Genomic DNA, 21,240 nt, shown 5'->3' with positions numbered 1-21,240 from the left:
CCCCGCCCCGGAAGTGACGTCACGCCGGGCGCGAACGCGGCGGCCGGGCCTTGGAGGCCTCTGTGAACCGGGTCCCCTCCGCCCTCTTCTTTGCCTCTCAGCGCCATGTTGCTCTTGGGCGGAAGTAGCGCCCCCCAGCGCTTGGCCTCTTAAAGGAACAGCGGCCCCTGCAACCTGAAGGATGTGCTTCGCATCGAGTCTGCCAAGGGATCCAGTTTGATTGCCCCGCGTGGCCGCCGCCTGGCCGTCCATCGGCACCGGTAAGTACTGATGACAGGGGCTCGGAGCTCGATGGTGCCAGAGTCCTCGGTGCGTGTGTTTGGTGCTGCTCAGGCGTGGTGTGTGGCGCCGCCGAATGTTTGAACGGTCCTGGGCCAGCTTGGCAAGTGCTGTGCGCACCTTGTGTGGGGACCCGCGGGGCCGGTGTGCTCCGCACCCCCGACACCCTCCCACGCTCCTCCTGCCTGCCCTCCCCTCCCCAGGCTTCATCCCGACCCCCCTCCCCCAAGATGAAACCCCAGGTAGCAGCGAGTGCCGGGCGCAGCTGGGGGTGGAGAGGTCCACATTTCCATAGATCTTCCTGGGCCAGCGGAGTCTCAGGGGACACGAGTGATGGCAGAACTTTGCATGCACTCAGAGGAAACCAGTGCTCAGTCTGCACTAATGCAGGACGACTTCCCACAGGCCTTAGATGAAAATTTTAAAAAAGAGCCAGAAAGAACCGACGCTGGAGCTGTGCTGTGCTTTGTGTGCTGTCTGTGGGTGTGTCTGCCAGCTGTCTGATAAGATGCTGGCACAAGTGTTAACTGGGGTTCACACAGGAGAACTGGTGTCCTGGTACCCTTCAAGGGGGAAGGATTTTACTGCTATGTGCCAATTATTCCAAATAAAAGGATGAAGTTGCCTGTTGAGCTAATCCCAAGTTTCAGCTCTCCTGCTGGAAAGTCTTGTTTTCTCTTATAATAGAAGAGACACCTCAGAGGGATTACAGAATTTTGCCGTCTCTCAGCTAGGAAGTGGAGAAATTGTGGTTTGACAGCTAGAGGATTATATAGCAGGAGGCCTGGCTCCTCCTACTCCCAACAGAAACTGTGTTGTCATTCATGCAAGGCTGCGTTAGAACCTGTCCCTGGACATACTAGACAAACTGAAGGATGGTGTGCAAAGAGAGGTGGCCAGAACCTAGAATGAAAGTCAAAGCTACTGCTCTTTATGCCTTGAGACTGTAAGCCTGTCCTGTCCCAGCTCATGTCTTGCTGGAAAGCCAACATCCACAACCACAAGAACAGACAGTAGTCCACATGTTAAACTTCGATCTCTTACACACAACAGTCACATGTTAAGATGTGAAAGTGAGGCCCAGAGAGTTGAGAAATTCACCTAAAGCCAAATCCTACTTAGTCTCCATGTTTCTCACCCTGCAAAGGCTCTTGGGGCCCAGGGTCTCTCTCAGCTTCCTGGGATCATCAGCCCCCATGCCTTGGGACTTACTGGCAGCTGGGTGGGCTGCCAGAAGCTAAGGATTCACATACAGATCCTGTCCTGTGGGTGAAATGAGGGCATCAGACAGCCTAATGGTTTGTTCCCATGTTGAGGGTCTTGAGGACAAGAGGGGACACAGAAGCACCCAGGGTGGAGTCAGAGAGACCTTTTCCAGAATATGACTTATTCTGGGACTGAGAAATGTGCAGAATGTCTGAAACACTGAGGCTGGAGCTGATTCAAGCAGTCAGGGCTTCCCTGGACCCTGTCTTTGAGCACTGAGCGGGAAGGGAAACATTTAATTAGAGAATGTGTGGGTTTGAGCCCTTCAATCTCACCTCTGACCTTTCTCCTGGATTGAGAGCCCCAGTAAGGACTACCCTTGATCTCCACACTTGCTCCCCAACTTCCTCAGGCTCCTGGCTTGTAATCCACCTGGGGGCAACAGAGGACCAGAGGAGGGATAAGAGCAATGACAAGGTCTTCCCTCTGCCCTGATCTTCCCCTTCTATCCCAGCCCGGAGTAGCAGTCCTTCATGAAACAAAGGCATCCTGTCTCAGGATTGGAGGCTCCTGCTGTCCTCAGCTGTTTTCACTGATCAGGGCTCTTACACTGCCTGGGTTCCAGAAGGACAGCTGACTCCTGACAGCCAGACAGCTAGATCACTGGGTGCTCTCAGTGACTGTGCCTGGACACTTAGCTGCCAGGAGGGAGCTGACCTCTGATAGCTGGCCAGATCACTGAAGCTGTCACAGGAGAGGTGGCTCCTCCCCTCCCCTCCCCTCCTGTCCCAGCCAAGGTGGCCACATCCCACTGCTGGAGGGCACTGTCAGTTCCCTGAAAGCTTTCCAAGCCACTGGTCTGGTCCCAGGTCCTCCCTCCTGGACAGAGGCAGCAGCTGTGAGCTCCTGTGTGACTTCCTGTGTTTCTGGGACTCTGACTTGGGGTGAGTTGTTTTCTTTGCTCTGAGCCTCAGCTTCTCCACTTGGAAAATTCGTGGGATTTTCACCCATGGCCCGCTGGCTTCCTGAATCTCTGTGGGTTTTTCGTGTGACAAACTGTCCTTGGGAGGAGATTTTAATTGGGGTCTACATTCTGTACCAGGAGTTAAGAGGTGTATCACTAGGGACACCATCAACCCCGTGGGAGGGAAACTTGCAGTGTTTTCCTCTCCTCTGCCAAGGCCAAGGTCACAATGACTGGATCTCATTCTGCATGTTCATGAGATGTCCTGAAGTCTTCAGTTCCTTTAGGGTAATCTATGATTTTATTAGTTTCCCCCAAATGTTTGTCTTTTTTTTTTTTGCCTTGTTGGGAAAATGGTGTGGATTTATTTATCTGACAAAAATTAAGACAAAATTATATGCAGTTTTATAGTGTTTTTTTTTTTTTTTTTTAGTTGTGGGGCCTGAACTCTCTGAGCTTGGGCCACTGTCCCTCAGCTCTTCAGCTCAAGGCTAGTGCTCCACCACTTGAGCCACAGTACCACTTCCAGCTCTTTTCTGCTATTATGGTGCTAAGGAATCGAACCCAGGGCCTCATGCCTACAAGGCAAGCACTGTACCCCTGAGCCACCTTCCCAACCCTGTTTTATAGGTTTTAAGGTAGTAGTTTATTGTCAATGACAGGTTATTGCAACTGAGAACCTAATGCATGCTTTCTACATTAAAGGTGGGTTTTTTTGATGCTTGTGGTTTGTTTCTTCTTGTGCCACTCCTGAGGCTTGAACTCAGGGCTTTGTCACTGTCCCTGAGCTTCTTTTGCTCAGGGTAGCCCTATACCACTTGAGCCACAGCTCTACTTCCAGCTTTTTGGTAGTTATTTGGAGAGAAGAATCACATAGACTTTCCTATCCAGGCTGACCTTGAACTGTGATCCTCAGATCTCAGCCTCCTGAGTAGCTAGGGTTACAGGTGTGATAGAGGATAGGGAACCTCCCTCCTGGAACACGGAGGAAAGTGGAAAGCATTTGGACTTTGGGAGGAGATGAGCAATTCCTGAACCCCAGTGTGGGCCATCTGGGCTGAATCAGCTGTGTTCTGCTTTGGGGCCAAGTAGCACCGATCAGAGTCTCCTCCTTGGCTAGGGTGACATTACCCAACCCACATCTGTTGCTCTCAGCATGGAGAGAGGCCAATTAGCTAGAGAGATAAGCCTTTGAGTTGTAGAAAATGACTGTTTGGAAAGTTGGCTGGACCAGAAGGTGGAGGATTCTTGTTCAAAGTCTGCCTTCCCAGATATGGTTTATGGGCAGGTGTTTGATGGGTGTTTCCAGATGGGTGGGTACCTTCTCATGGTAGGCGATCAGCTGCTGCATCTCTGATCCTGATCACTGAGTCTCAGGCTTCTTTTAACCTCTGCAGATCCCTGTGATTTCACCCAGGCTGATTAGTTGGCCTGGGGTACAGGGCTGGGCATATTTCACAAGGCACAGATTACAGTGAGTGGCGCTGCCCCAAGGGCCCCTGGCTCATTGTCACTCTGCTCAGCTTCAGTCAGGGTCAGGTGAGTACACAGGTGTTCTCCTGGGCCTCTCACCTGTGGGCCCCACCTTCTGAGAGGTGGCAGATGAGCTTGGCCCTCCCTGCCAGTGGGTTGGTTTTCAGGGTATGCCAGGCAGGGGGCAGCGCTGGTACATAGGTAGATAAAAATCTATGCAGCCAAGAAGAAGCTAATCAGGAGGCTGAGGTCTGAGAATCACAGCTCAAATCCAGCCCAGTCATGAAAGTCTGTGAGACTCCTATCTCCAGTTAACAAACAAGCAGGAAGTGAAGCTGTGGCTCCAGTGGTTAAATGCTAGTCTTGGATGAAAAAGCTAGGGACAACATTTAGGCCCTGAGCTCAAGACCTAATACTGATGCACATGCACACACACACACACACACACACACACACACACACAAGTGCGCGTGTACGAGCTGACATGGAGGCTACAATACAGAACATACAACGCAGACCAGGTCCAAAGGCTCAACTCTATCAAGAGGCGGTGCACTTTGTCCACTGTCAATATAGGTTTCCAGGACAAGTGGGTCCAATGGGGCCCTCCAGGGTACAGGAGCTCATCTGATGCCCGCTGAGGGCACTCTGGGTGCCCAGGGGTCAAATATATGCTTTGTGGCCAGGCTGGTGACCTTGATCTGCCCACGGTGGTGGAGATGTGTTGGGGAAGGCACTGGCTTGCCATCCATAAATGCAACATATCTTAGATGTGTGGCAGGCTGTGTCCTCCAGGCTCCCCGGCAGCTCTGAAGGCCTGGTCTCTTTTTTTTTTTTGGGTCCAGTCATGGGGCCTGAACTCTGGGCCTGGGCACTGTCCCTCAGCTCTTCAGCTCAAGGCTAGTGCTCTACCACTTGAGTCACAGTGCCACTTCCGGCTTTTTTCTTTTTGCTTATGTGGTGCTGAGGAATCGAACCCAGGGCCTCAGGCATGCAAGGCAAGTGCTCTACCACTGAGCCAACTTCCCAGCCCCAGGGCTTGTTTTTTAGTTTTTGGTCAATCGTGGGTCTTGAACTCTAGGCCTGGGCGCTGTCCCTCAGTTCTTCAGCTTAAAGCTAGCATTCTACCACTTGAGCCACAGTGCCACTTCCAGCTTTTTCTGATTATATGGTGCTGAGGAATCGAACCTAGGGCCTCATGCATGCAAGGCAAGCATTTTACCACTGAGCCACCTTCCCAGCCCACCTAACAGCTTTTAATGCCGCCTTCATGTCTCAGTCCAGCCCTGGGAGCCACACATGAGCTATCTTCATTATACTCCCTTTCAGAAGTGATTCTAGAAAGGTTTAGTAAGTTGCCACAAGTCACACAGGTAATAAGTACTCTGAAAAAATTCTGTCTGGTTTTGGAGTCTAAGCTTCATACACTTTGTGTGTGTGTGTGTGTGTGTGTGATTAGCAGCAACATTGAATTTTAGTACATATTATGAAATTCTCTTGTATGAAGAGTACAATTAATGTTAAGTAGATTTATGGACTTGTGCCCTTTTTCCCACACTCTAGTTGTGCCCAAAGATTCCTTGGGCCTGTCTGTCTGTCTGTGTGCAGTCTTTTCCTCCTCACCTCAGCAACCCACTCATCCGTCTCTACAAAAAGTAAACAGCCTTCAAATTTTTTTGGTGGGGGTGGGTTACTTGAATTTAACCTCAGGACCTTATGCTTGCTGGGCAGGTGTTCTACCACTTGTGCCATGCCTCTAGCCCCTTTTTGCTTCTATTATTTATTTATTTATTGCCAGCTATGGGGTTTGAACTCAGGACCTGGACACTGTCCCTGAGCAATTTTGCTCAAGACTAATGCTCTACCACTCTGAGCCACAGCTCCACTTCTGATTTTCTAGTGGTTAATTGGAGTTAAGAGTCTCATGGGGATTTTTTTCAGCTTGGGCTGGCTTTGAACCATGATCCTTAGATCTCAGCCTCCTGAGTAGCTAGGATTATAGGCATGAGCCACCAGTGTCTGGCTTCAGTTACTTTTTTTTTGGCAGTCCTGGTGCTTGAACTCAGGGCCTGGGGACTGTCCTTTAGCTTCTTTTGCTCAAGGCTAGCACTCTACCACTTGAACCAGAGCACCACTTCTAGCTTTTTATTTATATGGTACTAAGGAATCGAACCCAGGGCTTCATGCATCTAGGCAAGCACTCTACCACTAAGCCACATTTCCAGCCCCTTCAGTTACTTTGTAAATAGGTTCTCTAATTTATGCCCTGCCAGCCTGAGCTGTGATCCTCCTGTTTTTACTTCCTATATAACTGGATGACAGATACTGTGTTACCACACTCAGCTTATAAGTTGAGATGGGAGTCTCTCATGAAACTGCTTGGCTTTTCCTGGAACTTTGCTGTCCCTGAGCCTTTTTGTGCTCAAAGCTAGTGCTCTACTACTTGAGCCACAGTGCCACTTCTGATTAGTTTATTGGAGATAAGAGTCTCATGGACTTTCCTGCCTCGGCTGGCTTGGAATCTAGATGCTCAGACCTCAGCCTTCTGAGTAGTTAGGATTACAGGCTTGAGCCACCAGTGCCTAGTTCTGATCTCTGCATTCTAAGTAGCTATAATAAGAGGCCTGAGCTACTGGGTCTGGCTAGCTGCTGTTTTTGTTTTACCACACAAAAGATTCAACCAGAATGATTGAACCCAGGGTATTATGTATGTTAAGAAAGTACTCTACCAGGGCTGGGAAGGTGGCTCAGTGGTTGAGCGCCTGCCTTGCATGCCTGAGGCCCTGGGTTCAATTCCTCAGCACCATAAGCAAAAAGAAAAAAGCCGGAAGTGGCACTGGGGCTCAAGTGGTAGAGTGCTAGCCTTGAGCTGAAGAGCTGAGGGACAGCGCCCAGGCCCAGAGTTCAGGCCCCACAACCAGCCCCCCCCCCAAAAAAAAAAAGAAAGAAAGTACTCTACCAAATCTCCAGCCTCAACAACTCATTAAAAACCATTATTGTTAGTCTGGGAAGGTAGCTCAGTGGTAGAGCGCTTGCCTTGCATGCCTGAGGCCCTGGGTTCAATTCCTCAGCACCACATAAGAAAAAAGAAAAAAGCCAGAAGTAGCGCTGTGGCTCAAGTGGTAGAGCGCTAGCCTTGAGCTGAAGAGCTGAGGGATAGTGCCCAGGTCCAGAGTTCAGGCCCCATGGCTGGACCCCCCCCCCCAAAAAAAAAAACTGTTATCATTGGAGGTGTGATTCAGATGGTAGAGTGCCAGCCAGTGAGCAAAAGCATCACATCTCAAATTTGAGTCTCAGTCTCAGACAAAAAAAAAGTAAAGATAATGGTAAGTAGATACCAGTTGGTAATGGCTCATGTCTATTCAGGAGGCTGAGATCTCAGAATCATGGTTTGAAACCAGCAAGACAGAAAAGCCCATGCAACTCTTATCTGTAAATAACTAGCAAAAAGCAATAAAAAAAAAGCAAGAAGCAAAGCTGTGGCCCAAGTGGTAGCATGCCAGCCTAGAGTGAAAATGCCAGGCAAGATCAAGGCCCTGAGTTCAAATCGAAGTACTGTTATTATAGAGGTGATGTACAGAGAGATTACAATTACATGAGTCAAGTAATGAGTACATTTCTTTTCTTTTCTTTTCTTTTTTTTTGTCAGTTGTGGGTCTTGAACTCTGAGCCTGGGCACTGTCCCTCAGCTTTTCAGCTCAAGGCTAGTGCTCTACCACTTGAGCCACAGTACCTCTTCTGGTTTTCTGGTGGTTAATTGGAGATAAGAGTCTCATGGAGGGCTGAGAAGGTGGCTCAGTGGTAGAGTGCTTGCCTTGCATGCATGAGGCCCTGGGTTCGATTCCTCAGCACCACATAAGCAGAAAAAGCCAGAAGTGGCACTGTAGCTCCAGTGGTGGAGCACTAGCCTTGATCTGAAGAGCTGAGGGACAGCGCCCAGGCCCAGAGTTCAGGCCCCACAACTGGAAGAAAAAAAAAAAAAAGAGTCTCATGGACTTTCTTGCTCGGGCTGGCTTTGAACTGTGATCCTCAGATCTCGGCCTCCTGAGTAGATAGGATGACAGGCGTGAGCCACTGGTGCTTGGCTGTACATTTCCTTTAATACAGTGTCTTCTGTTCCCTCACTCTCTCCAAGTCCCTCCCTCCCATCTCCACTTACGAGTTGTATAGTTCACTTTCATCAATGTCCAGTGAGCTCCACTGCTGCACTTTTTCACCCTTTTTCCCTGGAGTTCTGTGTCCTCCCCCCCCCCGAAGTGAATAACCATACATAAGGAAAATAAGACAGAATAATCTTAAAAACTTGAAGTATTTTGTTTCCATATCTTAGAGTTTGTTTCAGTATATTTATTATTTATGAAGAGGCACTTAGGCATTGAGCCTTTGTATTTCTCTCCTAAGAGTATCCTCTTTTGGTCTCACTGTATGTATCTAGAATCCTGTATAATTTTTCATATCCCAGTGCATTTTAGATCTAACTTATCAGCTAGAACATGTGCCATTTGTCTCTCTGATCTTGGCTTACGTCACTTAACATGAGTTGTTCCAGTTCCATCCATTTTCCTACCAACAACATTATTTTATTCTTTCTAATGGCTGTATAAAATTCCATTGCGTATAGGTACCAGACTTTTTGGATCTACTCATCTATTGGGGGACATCTGGGCTGTTTCCTTATCTTGGCTATTGTGAATAGTGCAGCAATGAACATGGATGTGCAGGTATCCTTAGCATATCTGGGTTCATGATGTTCAGGATAGATGCCTAGGAGTATTATGGTTAATAATTGATAGAATCACATGAAACATTGTGTGCACAGGCATAACAACAGAATCAAGCAGTCTCTGCTTTACATAATTCTGATAGTTGCAGATTTACCTAATGGAAGTTTAGTTAAATAATACCAGTCCCTTGATGACACGGTTCAAAATATCAGTGACCCTCTCACATCAACCTCAAGTGTTTATATAATGTGCTTTTTTTTTTCTGTTTTTTTTTTTTTTTGGTTCTGGTCATGGAGCCTAAACTCTGGGCCTGGGTGCTGTCCCTCAGCTCTTCAGCTCAAGGCTAATGCTCTACCACTTGAGCCACAGTGCCACTTCTGGCTTCTTTTTTTGCTTATATGGTGTTAAGGAATCAAATCCAGGGCCTCATGCATGCAAGGCAAGCGCTCTACCACTGAGCCACTTTCCCAGCCCCAATGTGCATTTTTTTGTGTTTTTTTTATTATTATTTTATTTTATTTGTGAACATACTGTACAGAGGGGTTACAATTACATGGGCAGGATAATGCGTAAGCATTTTTTTTTTTTTTTTTGTCGGTCGTGGGGCTTGAACTCTGGGCCTGGGCGCTGTCCCTCAGCTCTTCGGCTCAAGGCGAGCGCTCTACCACTTGAGCCACAGTGCCACTTCTGGCTTTTTTCTTTTTTTGCTTATATGGTGTTAAGGAATCAAATCCAGAGCCTCATGCATGCAAGGCAGGCACTTTACCACTAAGCCACCTTCCCAGCCCAGAGTCTCACAGACTTTACCAGTGGCCTAGCTTCGAACTGTGATTCTCAGATCTCAGCCTCCTGAATCACTAGGGTTACAGGCGTGAACCACTGGCACCTGGCTTTTAACTGTTTTCTACATATAAACCTGACATTCTCAGAGGCAAAGTTTCTTACCCCCAAAAAAAATGTGGGTACAAGTCCTAGGACTTAACTCAGAGCCTGGGTACTGTTCTTGAACATTTTTGTTCTACCATTTGAGCCACAGCTCTACTCCCAGCTTTTTGGTTGTTAATTGGAAATAAGTCTGATGGACTTTCTTGTCTGGGCTGGTTTTGACTCGTGATCCTCAGATCTCAGCCTCCTGAGTAGCTGAGATTACAAGTGTGAGCCACCAGTGTTGGGCTGTTACGATTGTGGCAGGTGGTGGGCGTTTCCATAGTTGAACCATGATTTGAGATGATGCTGTCAGTGGTTCTCACCTGGGTCCTTTTGTTTGTTTGTTTTTTTGTCGGTAGTGGGGCTTGAACTCTGGGCCTGGGCGCTATCCCTCAGCTCTTCAGCTCAAGGCAAGCGCTCTACCACTTGAGCTACAGCGCCACTTCCGGTTTTCTGGTGGCTTATTGGAGATAGGAGTCTCACAGTCTTTCCTGCCTGGGCTGGCTTTGAACTGTGATCCTCAGATCTCAGCCTCCTGAGTAGCTAGGATTACAGGGGTGAGCCACCAGCGCCCGGCCTGGGTCCTTTTGTTATCGGACAACAGAAATGATCTACATTTTTCCTCTGTGTGTGTGTGTGTGTGTGTGTGTGTGCGCGTGCGTGCGCGTGTGCGTGCGCGCGCGCAAGGACTGATTAAAATAATCATGCAATGAAGTATTTGGTGTCTGCCTGGCTTGGGGACACATGCTGTTGTTAGAACTGGTGCTTGGGGACACATGCTGTTGTTAGAACTGGTGTGGGAGGGGGCTCTAGTCCTAGCTTGGTGTCATTTCCTGGCTCAGGCTCTCTACCCTTCTCCTCTACCCCTGGCGGGGAGTCAGAGCGTCCCTCCCTGTGGATCTAGGAGGCATGTTCAGGAGTGCAGCAGCCATCTCTGGGCACCTGGTGGGGCCGCTCTGGGGGAAGAAGGTCGGAGCCTCGCTCACCCGGTGCTTGCATCAGACTGTAAGTGCCCTACCCAGCCCTTGATCACCTCGTGGCTTGGGGATCCTGGTGACTGGCTTGGTCCTAGCTTGGTTCTTTGCATGAGCCTGCTCTTCCAGGAAGGCCTCCCTGGGTGCAGCAGGCTGTGCCTCCCTCGCCTTGCTTCTCTGTTCTGGAAATGGTAACGCTTCTGCTGCAGGAATGATAGCTTGGGTGCTGCTCCTGCTCCCAGCTTCCCCATGCCCAGCCAGCACCTGGCTCACCACAGGGCCCATGACTCATGCATTAGCCCAAGAGCAGGCACCTTCCCCATCCACCCAAGCCCTGCCTGCCATGGCTGAAGGTCACTCAAGGCATAAGGATTGTGATTTGAGGCCAGACAAAAGTTAACAAGATTTTTTAATTTCAAGGCCATCCTTGAACTTAAAAAAAAAAAGCCTGTGAGCTTGAATTAAAAAAGCCAGTTAGAACCGGGCGCTGGTGGCTCACGCCTGTAATCTTAGCTACTCAGGAGCCTGAGTGAGGATCATGGTTCAAAGCTAGCCTGGGCAAGAAAGTCCCAGAGAAAAAAAAGAAAGAAAGTCCCAGAGACTCTAATCTCTAATCTCCAGTGACCCACCAGAAAACCGGAAGTGGGACTGTGGCTTAAGGGGTAGCGCACTCACCTTGAGCTGAAGAGCTGAGGGACAGCACCCATGCCCAGAGTTCAGACCCCACAACCGGACCCCCCCCACCAAAAAAAAAAAGCCAGTTACTTTGAGATTTATATGAAAAATACATTGGGGAAAAAGAAGACTGGGCTGTGACTAAGCACAAGGCCTGAGTTCATTCTACAGCATGGGGGAGGGTGGCTTCTTCTCTGACCACCCATGGTCAGGGTCCTGAGCCTCCACGAGCCTCCTGTCTTCAGTGCTGCCTGGGGCGCTCGTGGCTCCTCCGGTGGGTGCTGAGCAGCTCCTGACTCCCTGCAGGGCTTCAGCCACATCAGAGAGTTGCCAGGATGGTACAGACCTGGTTCTGCCACCTGCCCAGGACCGGCCAGCCCACTGGAGCAGAGGGTCCTGAGGGACCACAAGCCACCGGTTAAAGCCCAGAGGAGCCGGGTCCCCCTGTCCACTATCACCAGCTGAGGCTGGCTGGGTTTGGTGGCTCTCAAGCCAAGGGACAGGGGGTGGGGACCCTGGAGACCCTTCCAGGCCTGTGTGACTGTCCCTCTCCTCCTCCCCAGAGTCACCCTTCAGCCTGGGGGCAGACAGGCCTGAGGTTGGGTGACTTTGTCATGTGACCTTGAACACATCACACACCACACATACACACACACACACACACACACACACACACACACACACACACCCTCCTTTCTCTCATTTGTCAGTGTGCCCAGCCAGTTCAGCCTGAGCATTCAACAGAGGAGCCTGGGAAGAGCTCCCCACATGGAAGGTGCTGCTGTCCCCGCTGTCCCGTTCCACACCCCCTCCCAGCCACATCTCTTCATCAGCCCTCAGCCCCTCCTGGGTCGCCTCTAAGGGGGGCTGGTGGACCCCATGGGCACTGTGGCTGCAGGAGATGAAAAGGGGAGGAAGGGGAGGGGCCAGCCAGGGGGAGTAGGAGCAGGAAAGGGAAGCAGGTTGGAGCCTGCCAGGGTGTGTGAACCTCTGGTGCACAGCCCTGGGCTCCCTGGAGCTTCCCCGACAGCCGCTCCTGGGCGATCCTGACACCAGCCTTCACTCTCTCCAGCTCACCATGGCCAAGCGACTGCAGGCCCACCGCCTGGACGGGATTGACCACAACCCCTGGTGAGCTGATGGACTTGGGAGGAACGCGGGTGTCCCCTCAGCCATGGGCTCACCCTCACTGGCTTGCAGTAATGACAGCCTGAGCCAAGAGAGGCCAGGCCCAAGGAAACAAGCTGGCCCCCAGTCTCCTCTTCAGTTTGCTTGGCTGTGATGCTGGGACATGTAAGAACTCATCTGGTGCAGCCTCAGCTCCCAGCTCACACGGCGACAGTTCTACCTCCATGGGAGGCCTTGGGAGGATGAAGTTAAGTGTGTAAATAGCACCAATACCAGGAGACATGCTCTTCTGAATCACCCACCACTGACCTTCTGCGTGTGTGGCTACCATTCCACCAAATGTGTCTCTATGTGTGTGTATGTATACATACATATATATAATTTTTAAAATTGTATCTAGCCAGGCCCCAGTGGCTCCCACCTATAATCCTAGCTACTCAGCAGGTTGAGATCTAAGGATCACAGTTTGAAGCTAGTCCTGGCAGGAAAGTCCATGAGACTACTCTTATCTCCAATTAACCACCAAAAAGCTAGAAGTAGAGCTGTGGTTCAAGTGGTAGAGCACCAGCCTTGAGTAAAAATTCTCAGGGTCAGGGCTGGGAAGGTGGCTCAGTGGTAGAGCGCTTGCCTTGCATGCCTGAGGCCCTGGGTTTGATTCCTCAACACCACATAAGCAAAATGAAAAAAGCCAGAAGTGGCGCTGTGGCTCAAGTGGTAGAGCGCTAGCCTTGAGCTGAAGAGCTGAGGGACAGCACCCAGGCCCAGAGTTCAGGTCCCACGACTGGACCCAAACAAAAAAAAAAAATCTCAGGGTCAGTGCTTAGGACTTGTTTAGAAGGTAAAAGGATTTTCTTTCTTTTGTTACTCATATAGTACATGCAGTGGAGAGATGCGTAAGAAAGATTTCATCAGCCGGGTGCTGGTGGCTCACGCCTGTAATCCTAGCTACTCAGGAGGCTGAGATCTGAGGATCCTGGTTCAAAGCCAGCCCGGGCAGGAGAGACCATGAGACTCCTATCTCCAATAAACCACCAGAAAACCGGAAGTGGCGCTGTAGCTCGAGTGGTAGAGCGCTTGCCTTGAGCTGAAGAGCTAAGGGACAGCGCCAGGCCCAGAGTTCAAGCCCCACGACCGACAAAAAAAAAAAAAAAGAAAGATTTCATCAACAGTGTTAGGAAAATATTCATGAGGTTGTCAACAGATGTTATTTTTTTTTGTTTCTTTTGAGGTCCGGTTGTGGGGCCTGAACTCTGGGCCTGGGCGCTGTCCCTCAGCTCTTCAGCTCAAGGCTAGCGCTCTACCACTTGAGCCACAGCGCCACTTCCGACTTTTTTTTCTTTTTGCTTATGTGGTGCTGAGGAATCGAACCCAGGGCCTCAGGCATGCAAGGCAAGCGCTCTACCACTGAGCCACCTTCCCAGCCCAACAGATGTTTTTAAAGATAGAATGAGTTAGATAGGGTGTAGCTCCATGGTGGAGACTTGTGGTCATGTTTAAGGCCTTCGGTTCCATTTCCCGCATGGTGAAGATAAGAATGAAAGAGTAGGACTGGGAAGTTGGCTCAAGTGGTAGAGCGCTAGCCTTGAGCTGAAGAGCTGAGGGACAGCGCCCAGGCCCAGAGTTCAGGCCCCAAGACCGGACCCAAAAAAAAAAAAAAAAGAATGCAAGAGTAGGCTGGCACAGGCTGGCACAGGCTAAGTCAGAAAGACACTTTTGTTTTCTTGTGTGACTTGTAGCCCAAGACATTTGAAATGCTCGGGCTGTTCCACCAGTGACTGCCATGGTACCTGGCTCCCTCAGCTGACTTGCTGTCCAGGGACAGAGGCAGTTTTCCCAACTTTGTAGAACAGCTCTGTTCATGCTCTCTGTGTTTGTTCCAGGGTGGAGTTTACTAGGTTGGCCAGTCAGTATAATGCCGTCAACTTGGGCCAGGGCTTCCCTGACTTCTCACCCCCAGACTTCGCTCTGGAAGCTTTTCAGCAGGCCATCAGCGGGGATATAATGCTCAACCAGTACACCATGGCGTTTGTGAGTTTCTCTGCTTCTCTGGATGCCCCTGAGGAAGAATGGAATAGGCCTTTGTGGACGTCAAGGTGCCATAGGCATCAGGGCTCATGGAGCAGATGTGGGGAATTCAGTGGGACTGAAGTGGAGATCTGGGCCTTGTGGCTCAGTGGGGAGGTCAGTCAGGAATCAGTCATGACCCCGGTAGCTGGTCCATGTTGTGAGGGATGGAACATGGGAGGGGCAGGACCAAATGAAACCTGGGAAAGGGAAGTGAGGAGAGACACGAAGCCGCCTGGGAATGTGGCCTCTGAACTTGGTCGGGAAGACTCTTAAAGCTTTTGTTTTTTGTGTTTTTTGTTTGTTTGTTTTTTGTTGGTTGGGGGCTTGAACTCAGGGCCTGGATGCTGTCCCTGAGCTCTTTTGCCTGGGCTGGTTTTGAACCACCATTCTCAGATCTCAGCCTCCCGAGACGCTAGGATTACAGGCATAAGCCAGCAGCGTCTGGCTTCGGGAGACTCTTACCTCCAATAAACTACTCAGAAAAAGTTGGAAGTGGTGCTGTGGCTTAAGTGATAGAGTGCTAGCCTTGAGCAAAAAGAAGGTCAGGGACAGAGCTCAGGCCCTGAGTTCAAGCCCCAGGACCAGCACTAAGAAAAGTATGTCATGGGCATTTTGCATTGCTGGGGATTGAACCTAGGGCCTGGAGCATGGTTCTACCATGGAGCTACAACCCCAGGCTCCTTGGCGCAGGCTGCTGGGGATAAGAAACAGCTCAAGACACAGGAGCTAACTCAGACCCCAGGCTTCGTGGAAGGGTCTACAATGGCCTGGGGGCAGAGGAGAAGAGATTGGGGGGGACCAGGGTGAGCTGAGGGGGCTGATCTTGCTATCCTGGCAGGGTTATCCACCCCTGACCAGGATCCTGGCAGATTTCTTTGGCAAGCTGCTGGGCCAGGAGTTGGATCCACTCAAGAATGTGCTGGTGACGGTGGGTGCCTATGGAGCCCTGTTCACAGCTTTCCAGGCCCTGGTGGATGAAGGTGATGAGGTGAGTGGTGAGTCTTGAGCGGGTTGGGGGATGGGGTGGGGCCCAGGAAGTGGCAACCCCAGCCGATCTCACCCTTGCACCAGGTCATCATTATTGAACCCTTCTTTGACTGTTATGAGCCCATGACACTGATGGCCGGGGGTCGCCCTGTGTTTGTGTCCCTGAAACCGGTAAGAGTGCTGAGTGGGGCACGGGAGCACCAAGGAGTGGGCTGGGCCTGGGATGTGGGACAGCGAGAAAGAAGGGAGGAGCGCAAGGTGGGCAAGGTGGAGTGGTGCCAGAGCCCCTGTGGTGCCCAGGTGGGCACAGGACGTGCTGTCAGGTAAGTTCTGCCTCGTCTCCCACCTCCTCCTGCAGAGCCACACCCCTGAGGGCGGACTGAAACTCAGCAGTGACTGGCAGCTGGACCCCACAGAACTGGCCAGCAAGTTCACATCCCGTACCAAAGCTTTGGTCCTCAATACACCCAACAATCCCCTGGGAAAGGTACCTGGGAGAACTCAGACCAGGGAGCCCTCGGGCTGGGCTGGCACCCTTGCTCTCTAGCTGGTCTTTGTTTGGGGCCTCAGTTTATCTGGGAAGTAGAGCTGAACTTGTGGTACCAAGGCCTAGGGCAGGAATCCCTTTAACACCCCTCAGTGGCCTTGGAACGCTTCCTCTCCCCCCACCCCAGTCCTGGGGCTGGAATTCAGGGCTTGGGTGCTGTCCTGTAGCTTTTTTTTTGGTCAGTTGTGGGGCTTGAACTCTGGGCTTGGGCACTGTCCCTGTGCTCTTCAAGGTGAGTACTCTACCGCTTGAGCCACAGCGCCACTTGGTTTTCTGGTGGTTTATTGGAGATAAGAGTCTCACGGACTTTCCTGCCCAGGCTGGCTTTGAACCGAGATCCTCAGATCTCACCTCCTGAGTAGCTAGGATTACAGGTGAGCCCCTGATGCTCGGCTTGTAGCTTTTTTTTTTTTTTTTAACTCAAGGCTAGTGCTCTACTACTTGAGCCACAACTTTTCTCTCAGCTTTTTTGATGGGTTATGGGAGATAAAAGTCTCAGGGACTTTCCTACCTGGGCTGGCTTCAAACTACAGTCCTCAGAGCTCATCAGAAGATGAGTATAAGCTGCAGGTGACTGATCACTTTGATCTTTATAAAGTAAGACTTCAAAACAGGACCGACTTCCCAAGTCCCATGGTGGAAGTTTAAGAGGGGTCACGGGGAGCCCTGGTACCCAGATCGGCTGCATACTAACAGTACCACTACAGGCCTGGGCCCTTCTGGATCTCACAGGTGTTCTCGAAGTCAGAATTGGAGCTGGTGGCCAGCCTGTGTCAGCAGCACGATGTGCTGTGCATCTCTGACGAGGTCTACCAATGGCTGGTCTATGACGAGCACCAGCACATCAGCATCGGTGAGCCACGTGACAGGCCTTCCCCAGCATGCAGGAGGCTGAGCCTTGAGCCCATGCTATTCTGGGAGGCAGGAGGCCTGGGCCTCATGATAAGAACCCAGGGCCGTGGGTTTACATAGCTGGCACCAGTACCCTTCTCCAAATCAAGAGCCAAGTGGCATCTGTCTCCCAAGGGTGTTATAAACTTGAGATCAAATAGTTCCTGCTGGGCTGGGAAGTTGGCTCAGTGGTAGAGCGCTTGCCTTGCATGCATGAGGCCCTGGGTTTGATTCTTCAGCACCACATAACCAGAAAAGGCCAGAAGTGGCGCTGTGTCTCAAGTGGTAGAGCACTAGCCTTGAGCTGAAGAGCTGAGGGACAGCGCCCAGACCCAGAGTTCAGGCCCCACGACCGACCAAAAAGACCCAAAAAAATCCAAATAGTTCCAGTAGCCTGGTGAGTTCAGAGTCTATAAAGTCCACAGCTCTGACAGTCTGTCCTGGTCCCCACAGCCCAGGCCACCCCTCCTTCCCTTCTCCCCTGATCCCCAATTCCTGGGTCCAGGCTGCCCCTCCTGCCCTTCCTCATCTCAGCAACGTGTTCTTTGCCCTTGGACAGCCAGCCTCCCTGGCATGTGGGAACGGACCCTGACCATCGGCAGTGCGGGCAAAACCTTTAGTGCCACAGGCTGGAAGGTGAGTGGGGCACTTTGGGGGCCCCTCCCCGACCCTGTCTCAGGTAGGAGATGGCAGCTGGGCCTGGGCCCAGCTCTCAGGGCCTCACCCCTACCTGTGGTCCTGGTTCAGGTAGGCTGGGTCTTGGGTCCGGATCATATCATGAAGCACTTGAGGACTGTGCACCAGAACTCTGTCTACCACTGTCCCACCCAGGCGCAGGTGAGTAGCGAGGGGCCTCGGGGAGGTGACAGGGAGAGACAGCCGATCCAGAGTCCTGACACAGCTGACCTGTCTCCTTGTGTATCCACCCTGCTCAGGCTGCCGTCGCCAAGAGCTTTGAGCAGGAGCTGAGACACTTGGGCCAGCCCAGCAGCTACTTTGTTCAGCTTCCCCAGGCCATGCAGCGCAACCGGGACCACATGATCCGCAGCCTGCGGTCTGTGGGCCTGGATCCCATCATCCCCCAGGGCAGCTACTTCCTCATCACAGACATCCTGCAGATCAGTGAGTGAACCGACCGCACTTCTCAGGCTTGGCGGCTTTCAGAGCCACTGAGGGCTCAGCCTGACTTCTGTCCCCCAGAGAACAAGATGCCTGACTTGCCTGGTGCTGCGGACGAGCCCTATGACAGACGCTTTGTCAAATGGATGATCAAGAACAAGGTGGGCCTGGTGTCTGCCCTGCCGCTTGGTTATGGTTGTACACGTTGTGCATGGATTGGTGATGTTCAACTAAGGGAATACCAGTAGAGCCTGCTGTGAACAATGGAATAGTTTATATCCAGTCAAAAACAGGGAAGAGGCCAGGTGTCTGGTGGCTCACACCTGTGATCCTAGCTGCTCTGGAGGCTGAGATCTGAGGATCATGGTTCAAAGCCAGCCCGGTAGGAAAGTCCGTGAGACTCTTATTTCCAACTAAACACCGAAAAGCCAGAAGTAAAGCTGTGGCTCAAGTAAAACATTGACCTTGGGCGAAAAGCCAAGTGAGAGCACAAGGCCCTGACCTGAATTCAAACCCTAGTACTTACTGCCCCAAAACAACAAACAAAAGACAAATATATTTCTAATTTGCATAAAATACCCTATTGGCTGGCGGGAATTCCTGACCCACTGTGTGCTCAGCCTTACCTACAGCTCATCAATCATCTCTGAAGTCCACCAGCTCAGGTCTCAAACTATTTTTTTTTTTTTGTCGGTCTTGGGGGGCTTGAACTCTAGGCCTGGGCTTTGTCCTTGAGCTCTTCAGCTCAAAGTTAGCGTTCTACCACTTGAGCTACAGTGCCGCTTGTGGCTTTTTCTGTTTATGTGGTACTGAGGAATCAAACCCAGGGCTTCATTTATGCTCTACCACTGAGCCACCTTCCCAGCCCTCAGGTCTCAGACTTTAAGGCTTCTTTCTTTCTTTCTTTTCTTTTTTTTTTTGGTTGGTTGTAGGGCCTGAACTCTGGGCCTAAGCTCTTTAGCTCAAGGCTAGCACTCTACCACTTGAGCCACAGCACCACTTCTAGTTTTTTTTTTTTCCCCTCCCTGGGGGTTAACTGGAGATCAGAGTCTCATGGACTTTCCTGCCAGGGCTGGCTTTGAACCATCTGGCTTTCAGCCTCTTGAGTAGCTAGGATTATAGGCATGAGCCACCAGGTCCTGGCCAGGCTTATTTCTTCCCTGGCTCTGCCCTCTTCTGCTGCCCATCTCTCCTTCACCAGTAGGGACCTGGTATAATGTCCTGGGGTTCCTTTCCTTTGAGCTGATACGGATACATCATTTGGGGGGCGGGTATGCTGGAACCAACATTCCTTACCACCCTCCCTGGAAGCTCCCTGTCCCCCAGCCTGGTCTTCCTCCTCCTCCCCCAGGGCCTGGTGGCCATCCCGGTGTCCATCTTCTACAGTGGGCCACATCAGATGGATTTTGACCACTACATCCGCTTCTGTTTTGTGAAGGTAAGGGAAGAAGGGAAGGCTGGGAGGGGGGAGAACCTGCCTCAGCAGGCTACAAGGTGGGAAAGAGGAAGGACTGATGTGTGTCTACACAGAATGAAGGCACACTCCGGGCCATGGATGAGAAGCTGCAGAACTGGAAGGCAGAGCTCAAGCCCTAATGCCACCTCTCTGGTACCTGGATTCAACCTGGTTCTAACCAGTCTGGCACTGGAGGACGGGACTTGGGATGTCAGGGAGGAGCTCCCCTTTTTCAGGAGACTTAGGCGTCCCCTCCCGAAGTGCCTGACTCCTGAGTCAGAGTTGAAGGGGGCCTCGCTTTAGCCTCCTCCTATCGCTCTCTTTAATAAGTTGTAGGGTTGCCTCTTTTGGGTGTTCAGCCATGGCTGGGACAGAAAGGGCAGAGTATCAGGCCTGAATTCCCAGCCCTGTCCCTGTCCTGGTCCCAGAGTTGCTCAGGGTCCTCTCCACCTGTCCTTATCTTGTCTGGTCCTCAGGGTGCTGGCCTCAGGATTGAGCTCTTTTATCCATAATAAAGGCTTAAGTTATTGAAACTCTGGATGGCTGTCTATCTCTATTTCACTCTGGTATGGAAGGTCATCAATTGGGCCTTGGTCAGAATGGGAGAGACTTCAAGAGTCACTGGGCTCATGAATGGGATCTCCAATAGGAGATGGGAGTGCCCACTACAGGAGCCCTCTACAGGTGCTGGCTGGCTGGCTGGGCTCCAGCCAGCATTCTCTTCCATTGGGAAGCCCCAGGGGAGGGGTCTCAGGAGGGAGGAAGGAAGGGAGGAAGGGGTACAAGGCCACTCTGCAAAAGCCAGAAGTGTGTGTTCTGCTGGAGAGCCAGGACAGCCCCTGAATGCATTGGTGGTCCTATGTTCAATCAAGGGAGCTAATGGAACACTCAGTGTAATAAAAAAATATCTATCTATATACATATATATTTGGTCATTGCTGGTAGAAAAAAACTCATATGTGGAAATGCTTGAGGGCTGGGAGTATTTTTGGTATTTGGCCAAGCATAGTGGCTCATGCCTACAATCCTAGCTACTCAGGAGGCTAAGATCTGAGGATGGTGGTTTGAAACCATCCCAGACAGGAAATTCCAAGAGACTTATCTCCAATTAACCACCAAAAAGTGGGAAGTAGAGCTTAAGTGGTAGAGTGCCAGCCTTGAGCAAAAATGCTGAGACAGAGCACAGGCCCTGAGTTCAAGCCCCAGAACTGGTGCATGTGCACACATACGCACGCATGTACACACACACACACACACAGATACTTTGTACCTGGAATTAAAAGATCAGAACTTTTCAGCCAGACCTGCTTCACTTCTTCCTTAAAGAAAGGAGGTACTAGACTGAATAACAAACCTAAATTTTGGGGGGGAGAGGGAGCCAGGTGTAGGTAGAGGGTGATATTTAAACTCAGTCTAGAGATTCCTTGGCTTGCATAATCAGTAAGCACTCTACCACTTGAGCTATACCTCCAGCCTGGCTTTTTACTGGTTGTTTTATTTTATTTTATTATTATTATTATTTTTGGATCTGGTCATGGGGCCTGAACTCTGGGCCTGGGCTCTGTCCCTCAGCTCTTCAGCTCAAGGCTAGCACTCTACCACTTGAGCCACAGCGCCAATCCGGCTTTTTTCTTTTTGCTTATGTGGTGCTGAGGAATCGAACCCAGGGCCTCAGGCATGCATGGCAAGCGCTCTATCACTGAGCTACCTTCCCAGCCCCTTACTGGTTGTTTTAGAGGGAGAGTTTCACAGACTTTTCTGCCCATTCTGGTCTTGAACCTTAATCTTCCTATCTGTGCGCCCCTGGTGCCCAGCAACACCTT

The 21,240-nt window shown here is 51.0% G+C and overlaps 1 protein-coding gene across 5 annotated transcripts; it reads left to right on the top strand.

The window, feature by feature from the left end:
- Positions 1-145: 145 nt before the first annotated feature.
- Positions 146-19,955, top strand: Ccbl1 (cysteine conjugate-beta lyase, cytoplasmic). Of its 5 annotated transcripts, none has more exons than XM_013021482.1 (14): positions 2,325-2,429; positions 10,455-10,578; positions 12,295-12,353; positions 14,231-14,378; positions 15,256-15,405; positions 15,489-15,575; positions 15,763-15,891; positions 16,684-16,804; positions 17,402-17,478; positions 17,590-17,679; positions 17,778-17,964; positions 18,043-18,122; positions 19,313-19,399; positions 19,492-19,955. In XM_013021482.1, the coding sequence occupies exons 2-14, from the start codon at positions 10,483-10,485 to the stop codon at positions 19,555-19,557; spliced, it is 1,377 nt and encodes a 458-aa protein (XP_012876936.1). In that variant the 5' UTR covers positions 2,325-2,429; positions 10,455-10,482; the 3' UTR covers positions 19,558-19,955. The 5 variants fall into 5 exon arrangements, with proteins under 5 accessions (XP_012876938.1, XP_012876936.1, XP_012876935.1 ...); XM_013021481.1 differs by having other exon boundaries at positions 10,416-10,578; XM_013021484.1 differs by lacking the exons at positions 2,325-2,429; positions 10,455-10,578 and adding an exon at positions 146-243.
- The last annotated feature ends 1,285 nt before the right edge of the window (positions 19,956-21,240 follow it).

This window comes from Dipodomys ordii, unplaced genomic scaffold (assembly GCF_000151885.1).
Source record: "Dipodomys ordii isolate 6190 unplaced genomic scaffold, Dord_2.0 Scaffold55, whole genome shotgun sequence".
NCBI classification, from domain to species: domain Eukaryota; kingdom Metazoa; phylum Chordata; class Mammalia; order Rodentia; family Heteromyidae; genus Dipodomys; species Dipodomys ordii.
Note: the sequence above shows the minus strand (reverse complement) of the source record. Positions and strands in the feature narration are given on the sequence as shown.

Coding starts and splice junctions, on each gene's coding strand:
- Ccbl1 (XM_013021482.1), top strand. CDS start 10,483: ATGTTCAGGAGTGCAGCAGCCATCTCTGGGCACCTGGTGGGGCCGCTC. Junction 17,479..17,589: donor TTAGTGCCACAGGCTGGAAG/GTGAGTGGGGCA, acceptor GTCCTGGTTCAG/GTAGGCTGGGTCTTGGGTCC. Junction 17,680..17,777: donor ACTGTCCCACCCAGGCGCAG/GTGAGTAGCGAG, acceptor CACCCTGCTCAG/GCTGCCGTCGCCAAGAGCTT.